This window comes from Poecilia formosa, unplaced genomic scaffold (genome assembly GCF_000485575.1).
Source record: "Poecilia formosa unplaced genomic scaffold, Poecilia_formosa-5.1.2 Scaffold665, whole genome shotgun sequence".
Taxonomy (NCBI): Eukaryota; Metazoa; Chordata; class Actinopteri; order Cyprinodontiformes; family Poeciliidae; genus Poecilia; species Poecilia formosa.
Window position 1 is genome coordinate 48,888 of NW_006800604.1, and position 10,476 is coordinate 59,363.

General features: G+C 37.4%; 1 protein-coding gene and 1 long non-coding RNA gene across 4 annotated transcripts in view; one reads left to right on the plus strand and one right to left on the minus strand.

Moving 5' to 3' along the window:
- The window catches only part of hccsb (holocytochrome c synthase b), a 25,653-nt gene that overhangs the window by 6,230 nt on the left and 8,947 nt on the right, over positions 1–10,476 (plus strand). The window contains exons 2-6 of one of the 3 annotated variants that reach the window (XM_007542215.2): positions 2,467–2,578; positions 2,677–2,724; positions 2,841–2,974; positions 5,578–5,726; positions 10,011–10,130. In XM_007542215.2, coding sequence (XP_007542277.1) covers positions 2,467–2,578; positions 2,677–2,724; positions 2,841–2,974; positions 5,578–5,726; positions 10,011–10,130 — 563 coding nt within the window. Of the gene's footprint in view, positions 1–2,460; positions 2,579–2,676; positions 2,725–2,840; positions 2,975–5,577; positions 5,727–10,010; positions 10,131–10,476 lie in introns of all 3 variants that reach the window. The other 2 variants (XM_007542216.2, XM_016666138.1) reach the window with 2 other exon arrangements.
- Positions 2,061–10,476, minus strand: part of LOC107834563 (uncharacterized) — a 13,877-nt gene continuing 5,461 nt past the window's right edge. Inside the window, exons 2-3 of the long non-coding RNA XR_001660357.1 lie at positions 6,527–6,530; positions 2,061–2,076 (exon numbers count right to left, since the gene is read on the minus strand). This is a non-coding gene — a long non-coding RNA (uncharacterized LOC107834563). The remainder of the gene's footprint in view (positions 2,077–6,526; positions 6,531–10,476) is intronic.

Genomic DNA, 10,476 nt, shown 5'->3' on the forward strand with positions numbered 1-10,476 from the left:
ATAAAGTGCATTACTAAAAAAACAATGTCTCTAAAATTGATCAGGAAGTTTAAATAAATAAAAAGTTAAAATATTAATTTCTCAAGTTCAAAATAGAAAATGCTCTTACACAAGTTAGAGTAAAAGCACATTAATTTATACTACTAAGTTATGGCTATTATTAACTGCTATATTCATGGTGAGGCTTAGAATGAAACCAGTAAGGGGCAGCATTACTCTAAGCCAGCCACAACTTGGCAGAAATTATTAGTAGAAGAAGTTTATTTCATTAACTCTTCTGTCAAACATAGACATAATATTTCTGTGCAATCAAAGTACGAATGCATTTGGTGATCACATGATACTTATCTGGAAGACGCACATCAGAAAAGTAGCTGCAGCTCATCATGGTAAACTGCAGCTCCAAGGGGCAAATGAGGTGAAAACAGCCCCGTCTTCAACTAGGGTGGAGTGTTGGTCTTCAAGTGCCGTCATTCATGTGATTTTTTTCAGCCCTTTTGTTTTGTGAGCAAATATTCATGTTTTATCAAAAGCTTTGCAATGGATTTGAGCCCCAATGGTTTCTTGAAAGCTGACTTGTTGCTACCATCTTTATACTCTGTCAAAGCAGTGGTTGCATTTTAGATGACATGCTGTTTTTCAACTTGCAGAACTTTCAACACTTTTTAAGCAGAGTATTGTCTTCCTCTGAAACCTTAAAGAAGTTCCAACCTACAGTTGCCATGTTCTCTGTTGACCGACAAGCTGAGCTGCATTCATATAGTGTTGGACGTTCCCAGTTGGGGTCATTCTGACCTTTTTATGTTTATATTTCCATTGTTTGCATATAAGACCCTGGGTTACTTGATATGTTATTTTTTTACTTGTAGTGTTATTAAAATCATGACAGTTGTTTTCTGACTTGAGGAAATGTTAAAATAATTTATTTCCAGTCCCACAGTTGTTTTCTACAATTATTCTGATGCCACTTGATCTCCATGCAGTAGTTGTGGTGCTTGATACCCACACCACTGAATGTTATTGGTGCTATTTGATATATCGGACAGAATGACGCCTTGATATTGGGCCAATAATTATCATCTGATAATTACTTAATACTTGCTCAGTCTGGTCTTTAAACCAGCTTTAAAGCTTTAGTACCTTGATAATTTGCACCTCACAGTTTACAAGCTTACTATTGATCACTAAAGCCACCCTGGCTTGAGCTATCAGAGGTAATGGGTTGGAAGAAGTGTGACTACCTGTGCATACTTAAATTTAGGCTAGTATCCTCTAATTAGCTTTAATTCCTCTTATGTACAGACATTAAATGTTTTAGATGTGAAGTCTTTAATCCTTTTTGTCTACAGTTTGTGAAGGCTGAGCTGCAGATCTATCTTTAGTCTATACAAACACACAGCGACCCTAATCTGTATTTACAACTAAGCTAATGCTGCACACTGGTCTGTAGGGTTAGGGTGATGGATTACAGTTGACTGGCTCCTCATCAGTCATAAGCCTAAGTGTAGTAAAGTTCACAATTAAATTATTTTTAAAAACTCTGAAACAAAGCAATTAGCTTTAGTGAGTAAAACTTAACCCTGAAATCAGAACATGCCTTGAGAACCTTTTGTAACAGGCACTTGTGAAAATAGGTTGTGTTCATGGGATAAACGTGTATAAAAACTTTTTCCTGTACCAGTGTTTCTATGGGGTCTAAAAAGTAACATGTGAAAATCACAATTTTAAGCCTTAAAACTTAGAAATGTACTTATTGTTAGTCTTAAAGTTATTATTATAAACTCTAGTGCAGTTCTTAGAAGTTGAGTACATATTTTTTGTATTTGACACAGAACACTGTTTGACAGACTTGAATGCCTCTATGCTGTCATTTCAAGCTCCATTCCCCATGATAAGGTCAGGTTAAAGGTTTTGAAAAGGGGAAATTTTGCAAATTACTAATCGCATCACATTTCACAACCGTTATTAAAATATTAAAGTGTGTTTGATTTGACATTAATGGAGAATGTATGCTGTTTATCTTGTGAAGAGAATAACAGAAATTTAACAGACAGTTGTACTGAACTCTGACATAATCTAAAGGAATGTAGTGACAAGTCCATTTGGTTTGTATTTGAAGGAGTTTTATACAACATTCAAGCAAAAATGTGAGGTCACATTTTCTTATAACTTGCGACCTACAGTGCATTGCAAAAGGTTTAAATACCCCTTGAACTTTTCTATTTTGTCACATTACAACCACAAACATTAATAATAATGACAAATCAGAGATGCAGCCTACAGGCCCATGGTGACTCTGGACCAGATGCAGAGATCCACAGCTCAGGTGGGGTTATTTGTCCACAGAACAAATATTAGTCATCACTACACAAATGGAAGAGTGGGTAGAGTAGCTCAGATAAGGTTGTAGACCCTTGCTTTATGGTATTTTTCAATGGATGCTTTGTATTTTTCATCATGTGATAGGTCAAGATGGGATCGGGTGTGTCCTCTGATGGTGCGCTGACTGTCCGAGCAGAGGCCATAGAGGCAATTCCTCCTCAAGGCTGTCCTATGCACCAAGCCCAGTCTACCAAAGGTTGATATTATCATGAAATTCCACATATTTTAATATAGCTTGCCATATGTAATCAATGATATTTTGTTTATAATGTTAATTGAATTTTATTTTCTTAGCATCACCACCTTCAGGATGTCCCATGCACCAAGCTCAGCCTATCAAAGGTAACCAGTTTAACTTGAAGGTCAGAACACATTGCTTTAGTTTTTTTGGCAACTACATTTAGCTAAAATGTGAGAGTAATGGTTCTTATCTTTCAAACTTTTCTCATCTTTGACAGCATCTTTTCTTTCAGAGGTCCCGATAAAAGGTGCAGAGGCAGGTCCAGCCCATCAGGACCGAGCCTATGAGTTTGTGGAGTGTCCCATGAGAGCTGCAGAACCCAAGAATAGTGACATTGACCCAGCGAATATGGTACCTACATGAACAGTGTACAGGCAGCAGGATGTGTTTGAAAAGTATTTTGTGAAAAAAATCTAAGTGAAAGTTTTGGCCTTTTGATTTAAATTTGCTCCTTTACTAAACTGGGAATCAAGAGAATGTTTACACAAGTGAACAAAAATCGGTTTAAGATTCAAACTGGGATTCCTGTTGGCACTTTTCACTGTGTGGTAAGCCCACTCTGACATGATTACTGTGATGAACATCCTCTTCAGTTAAGCAAAGCACAATGGGTAGAAATGATTTGAATGAATGAGTTGCTCTTAATCTCGCGTGTCCACATATATACATACGTGAACAAAATTGTTGTTCATGTTATTGACCAAAAGTTCATCATGATCACTAACATAATTTGAAAGAAACAAAAGCTATGATAAATAGAAATTGTATGAAAATGAACTAATAAAAATCATCTTGGTTAATGATGGTACCTACACTGTATTGCCAAAAGAATGGCTCGCTCTCAGGATCTCAGTGAATTCCAGCATGGAACTGTGATAGGATGCCACCTGTGCAACAAATCCAGTTGTGAAATTTCCTCACTCCTAATTATTCCACAGTCGACCTTCAGCAACATGGAAGTGTTTGGGAACGACAGCAACTCTGCCAAAAAGTGGTAGGCCACGTAAACTGACGGTCAGCTAAAGCACACAGTGTGAAGAGGTCACCAACTTTCTGCAGTCAATCACTACAGACCTTCAAATCTCATGTGGCCTTCAGATTAGCTCAAGAACAGCAGATGGAGACCTTCATGGAATGGGTTTCCATGGTGAAGCATCCATGGTGATGCATGTAAGGCATACATCACTGAGTGATGTATGCCTTACATGCAGGGGTTGTAGACCCTTGCTTTATGGTATTTTCAATGGATGCTTTGTATTTTTCATCATGTGATAGGTCAAGATGGGATCGGGTGTGTCCTCTGATGGTGTGCTGACTGTCCGAGCAGAGGCCATAGAGGCAATTCCTCTATGGTTGCTGCCACTGGACTCTAGAGCAGTGGAGGCTCATTCTCTGGAGTGATTTACGCTTCTCCATCTGCCAATCTGATGTACAAGTCTGGGTTTGGCGGTTGCCAGGACAACAGTACTTGTCTGACTGCAAGTGGGATTATGGTGTGATTGTGATTATGGGGACACCCTGTCTATCAAATGATCTGCACTAAAATGATCATAATCTATTAACAGCTACTCAAGAAAAACTTGAAGGGACTGACAAATTACCTTATAGTGATATTCAGTACATGGGAATATTATTGGGCTGCACAGTGGTGCAGTTGGCAGAGCTATTGCCTTGCAGCAAGAAGGTCCTGGCTGATTCCGATTCGATTCCCTACCTGGGGTCTTTCTGCATGGAGTTTCCATGTTCTCCCTGTGCATGGTGGGTTCTCTCCAGGTACTCCGGCTTCCTCCCACAATCCAAAAACATGACTGTCAGGTTAATTGGTTTCTCTAAATTGTCCTTAGATGTGTGTGTGCATGCTGTGTGTCCTGTCTGTCTCTCTGTTGCCCTGCGACAGACTGGTGACCTGTCCAGGGTGACCCCGCCTCTCACACGGAATGTTAGCTGGAGAGGCACCAGCAGCTCCCAACCCCACTAAGGGACAATGGTGTTAGAAAATGGATTGATGGAATACTGTTGAAAAGGCCATTTATTTTAGTAAATTAAGTCAAACACATTTTATAGATTAATAACATGACTGTTTTCAAACATTTATTTCTGTTTGATTTTCGACTTGCAGCAAATAAAAACCGACAGCTGAGATTAGAATATTACATCAGGCCAATAAAATATTTTTAATACAGAAGCATAAGCACAATGAAAACTGTTCAATACCCACTTAAAGATTATTTTAAAAGATGATTTTAATCTGACAAAGAAGCCTCACCAGCCTATTTTAATTTTGTTGAATATGATAATAAATGTAACTTAAGACCTACAATGAAGCCTGTAGGACACACAGTCCAGAACCCAGAGGAAGCTGGCCATTTTGAAACAAACATCGGATCTTCTTTTACTCACTCATAAATTTGAAGCTGTATATGAGCATGATCATGTTGAATCCCACTGTGAACTGTTCAATGTCTCTTCAACCCTACATGTGTGGTGAGTTTCAGAATCTCACCATTTTCAGACAGTGCCTCTAAATCCCTTTTGAGTGATTTCAATATTGCACCAAAATTGCATAAATTTGTCAACCATCAAACTGTAACTGTAACTTCCATCAGGAAAGTCATTTCAGCCAAATTGTTGCGACTTCACACCAGAGCTGAATTTAACATGACTAAGCTTAATTTTCAAGACTTGCCTTCTAGTGCCTACATGTGGGGAATGTGTGGCAGGCCCACTAACGATGTCTGGTCACAACACAGAGCAGACCAGATCTCCAGCAGGGTGCTTGATGCTGCTTGCAGCTTTGATTATTGTAAACTTCTAAACTGTCTCTGATTACGTTACTATTCAGATCCAGATTATGGTTATTCTGCAAGTAATCTGTTTTAATGTGTTTCAGTTGGCCATCGAGTTTTGACTGTAAAGAAGTTATGAAGTGGTTTAACTTTTTCATCTCTGTGCAGATGCCTCCTCCAAACCAAACGCCAGCTCAAGATCAGCCCTTTAATCTGTCCGTCTCCAGAGAGGAGTCAAACATTCCACGTCATGGTGCAGAAAAGAACTGGGTCTACCCATCAGAGCAGATGTTCTGGAACGCCATGCTGCGGAAGGGGTTAGTCACAGCTGTACATGACACTTTTTATTCAGGTCTCTACACCTGTTTTCTAGATAGTTTTAAATCTACAGATGCTCTTAGTTGACTTTGCTAAAGACTCATCTAGGAATGGAGTTAATTAGCTGGCTATGATCAATAATATGAGTATATTATTTTGTATTAGGATTTTACTCTGCTTTTTTTGCAGAGTGGATGGTTAAACCAGACGTGATTGTGTGTAAGTAGCTGCAGAGCCAGAAGTAAATGTGACCCAGTCGTTTAGTGACATTTTCTCTCAAGATCAAACATTGATTTCATATACTGCAGGCGGCATACAAAGATAATTATTCCTTCATCTGACATCATCAGTTTCACCTTTTAGTTATGAACTACACAAATGTGGCCACAATAGAAGAGCACTAAGCAGAAAACTGTTGCTGAAAATAAACTATTGCTCAAATAAAGGTATCAAAATCTTGTGGGAGACACAGCAAATGTTGAAGATGATGCTCTGGTCAGATGATTTTCTGAAAAACATTACAGGCCTGATCTATTAAAAGTTTGTGTATAAAAACAACTAAAAACTTGGATTTCATGTCCAAACCTGATCTAAAACAATATACAAAAAGGATTGCATATCAAAATGAAAATCACAGGCGCAAAAACGTCTCTGCCTTCATGAATATGGAAAACATTTGCTGATCATCAGAAAGTAATAAATCATGGGAAGAGGACATGCAAATGTAATGACTTGCCTCCCTGAATACAATGTAGTAAACCTGAACCAGTTTGCTGGACCTGTTGCATTTATATTTGACACTCCTGAAAAGTAGGTGTAAACTGGAGCACAGTGGTCACTACGGCGAGTAGGGGGTATATTTACAGTAAATGACATCTGTCATAGCTTGTCAAAAATGTTCTAGAAATCTCTTCTTGCATTGCTGATTTTGAGCTGCAGGACTACAGAATAATGACGCACCATCACTGTATACAGGACCCTCACAGTTTGATGCTCTGCAGGAGCCCAGAAAAGGTTTATTAATAAAATAATCACAAAACAAGAAACACCATGACTAAACCTAGTGTGCCAATAATAATAATACAATTCATTTAAATTAGTATACAACGTTGTAATGCCCAGCATAAGTTTTTATTTTATTTTTTATAGAAATTTATTTTACACCAAAGTACAAAATACATGTTGTGCTATATTACATTAATAAAAAACACAGAAAAATAAAGATTAAAAAGAATATTAACAGTGTGCACGTGAGAGTGTATGAGCAATGATGGTGATATGAATGACATCAGTATGTGGAGCAATTGAAAAAAGAACAAGTAATAATGACAATAAGTCAAATTATGAAAGGCAAATAAAAATGAGCATATGATGGATCAATTAATAGAGGTAATAAAATTATTTCTACTAAGTGCAGTTTGTCATATTGCATACAGGAACTACATGGATGGGAAGAGAAGGATAATGGAGAAAAAAGAAAAGGGCAAAAACAATAATCCTAAAACATTATGTTATGGTATAAGTGAGGATCTTATAAAATCTATTACACAAATGTTATTTTTCCATTAAAATGTGTTCATTGAGTAAATTTTTCCAGTGTATAAGACTGATGGCGTTTCTTATTTTTCAATTTCATAAGAACGGTCTTCTTAGCAATGGTTAAAGCTATAAGTAGTTGTTTTGTATTTGGAACATCATAAATAATGTTGGTGATCCATCCATCCATTTTCTGTACACCCTTGTCCCTTGTGGGGTTGGGAGGTGCTGGTGCCTCCAGCTAACGTTCCAGGTGAGAGGCGGGGTCACCCTGGACAGGTCACCAGTCTGTCAAAAGGCAACACAGAGACAAACAACCATGCGCACACACACACACACACACACACTCACACCTAGGGAGAATTTAGAGAGACCAATTAACCTGACAGTCATGTTTTTGGACTGTGGGAGGAAACCAGAGTACCTGGAGAGAACCCACCATGCACAGGGAGAACATGCAAACTCCTCGAACCGAGGACCTTCTTACTGCAAGGCAACAGCTCTACCAACTGTGGCCACTGTGCAGCCATGTTGGTGACGTCTCCTAATAAACAAAGACATAGTGATAATGGGCTGAGACAGCCAAACCTACTGGAGAGAGATGGAGTTACTTGTGTCCAAGATTGTTCAAGCAATTCCATAAAGGATGAAAATATGTGTCAGGGAGATTTTGTGAACAATTTCTGCACAATTCAAACTGAGCCAAAATCATTTTATGCATTCTCTGAGTTGTGTAGTGGATTCAGTGAAGTACTTTATATTGAATGAGCTGAAGATTAGAGGTTTTTGTCATATGCGATATTATTGCAAATTTTAATTCAGAAGTCATCATCTGGGTTTATATTCGGATCCATTTGCCATTTTAAAGTAGGTATAAATATTGTTGAATCAATCCTGTTTAACATTCTGCATCTCGACTGAATTTTATTTCTAGATGCAATTTTAAGTAGTCCATTAATTTGTGAATTGGGTTCTATAATGAGTTGTTCCAGGTCATATTTACTTTGTATAAGAGATTTTATGTGAATATATTCTAAGAATTGAGCATCATCAAGTTTATATTGTTTAATTATGAAAATGAAAGGAGTTTATTATAGCCAAAGATGTGTTCAAAATGTGTAATTCCTTTAGATAAGCTAAAATAAATAGGAGTTTTTATTTATTGTGAGATTGTTCCAAAGTGGTGTATATATTGATAATATTAATGAATTTCTATTTATTGATTGTTGAAGAGGTTTGAAATTAAGATTAAACAGTTCTGACAACCTAGGAGGTTATTTAATCTCAGGATATGTAATGTGACTTGAGCTCAGAGGGATGGGCATGGTTTGGATTGTCTCCCATTTTAAATGATTTAAAAAGAGAACTGCAGATTTTGAGAATTCTTCTGATGATTGTCATTACGAATATGGATCCTGTAGTAGTAACAGGACATTGTCAGCATATAAACAAAAGTTATCTTCTGTTGAATTAATTGGAATACATTTTATAAGAGTTTTGACGAGTTGCTGCTGCAAGGGGTTAAAAAAATGGAAAACGAGGATGGAGAGGGTGGACATCTCTGTCCTGTACCTCTGTAAGATGAAGTCCTTTGAAGTTGCATTGTTGGTAGTAACAGTTGCTCTTGGTGATGTGTAGAATAACTTAATCCAGTTAATAAAATAATCTCCAAATCTAAATATTTTTAATATTGAATAATGACAAATTCACTTTATCAAACGCTTTTTCAGCATCTTAAGTTACAATGGCTGAATCTTGTTTATGTGTTAAATACTGCACATAAAGTTCAACAATATCTGTATATTGTATGAGGAACATCTATTTTTAATGAAACCAGCATAATGTTTTTCTAATCATTTTTCTGGCCGCTCTCCTCTCCAACATTTTCCGTGTAGAGAGCTAGTGGTTCACACGAACTCCTCCTTTAAATAGGCCAGTCTGTACCATTGCTGCTCCTCTACAAAGATTGACTGCGCAACTGATTAGTCATGTGCATATTTTTGTGCACTTTTTTTTCTTTGCACAATTTACCAGTCCTTATTTGGAATCTTTGTAGATCAGGGCCTTAGTTGGTACAAAAGATGTTCAGTGTGAAACATGGAGGTTTCAGAATTTTTGATATTAGTTTCTTTTTTGCTCCTCTCTCAACCAGAATTTAGAGTTCCCTTTAAACACAAGTCTCTACTTTTTTGTTCCTGGCTTGTCCATTCATTTCCTTTTACTTTGGATATCCTCCTAACAAGAACATCATTAAAAGTGAAATGTAATGACTTCCTCAAATGAAGTTGCTGGATGCCTACTTAAAGCAAGAATGGAAAGCCAATGTCCAGCTGTCTTCAAACTGTTTTGAAAAAGGGAGGAGATTCCACATGGTGGGACGTGTAACATGCATCAACATTGTCATATGTGTATTCATCATTAAATGAGATCATTTAATTCTCATTTAATGATGAATACACGTATAACTTCTCAGATTTAACACAACAGATTTTGCTTTAAAAATCTCTTGGAATTTTTTTTATTTACAATTGCAGAACTTCCACAATTTCTGGGATTTGGGTTTTCAATCCTGGGTAAAAACCATGCATGAATTTTTTTGCTTTCTAGAATAAGCACTTATTTTCTCACTTTTCAACTAACTTTTATTAAAATGCATTTCATTTTCTGCTGCTGTCTTTTGTTTTAATGTTTGTGTTGTAGATGGTAACCTAATGACTTCGGACTTTTGATTTGATATTACCTTGTAGATGGCGCTGGCGGGATGATGACCTCGCTCCCCAGGACATGACCAACATTATTAAAATCCACAATCAGAACAATGAGCAGGCCTGGCAGGAGATCCTTAAGTGGGAAGCCCTGCATGCACAGTAAGTGACGGTCATTCGGTACCAAAGAGTTCTGAAGTAGATGGCTGGTTCTGTTCTGGTTGTGTTTTTGGGATGACTGTTGAACCTCCGGAGATGAAGATGCAAGGGATGATTTTAAATAAAATCAAGAAAATGATGGACAACCCTACTCAACCTCTTCATGAGGTCATCTTAAAAAAACAGTGTCTTTAGTCAGAGGCTTCCGTAAATTTGCTGTAATACAGACTGCTACAGGAAATCTTTCCTACCAGCAGCAATTACCATCTACAATAACTCTAATAATTTTGAATTAATGAGGCTTGGGCCTCTCCTTGGGCTGCCACCTTATCGTGGTGGAGGGGTTTGA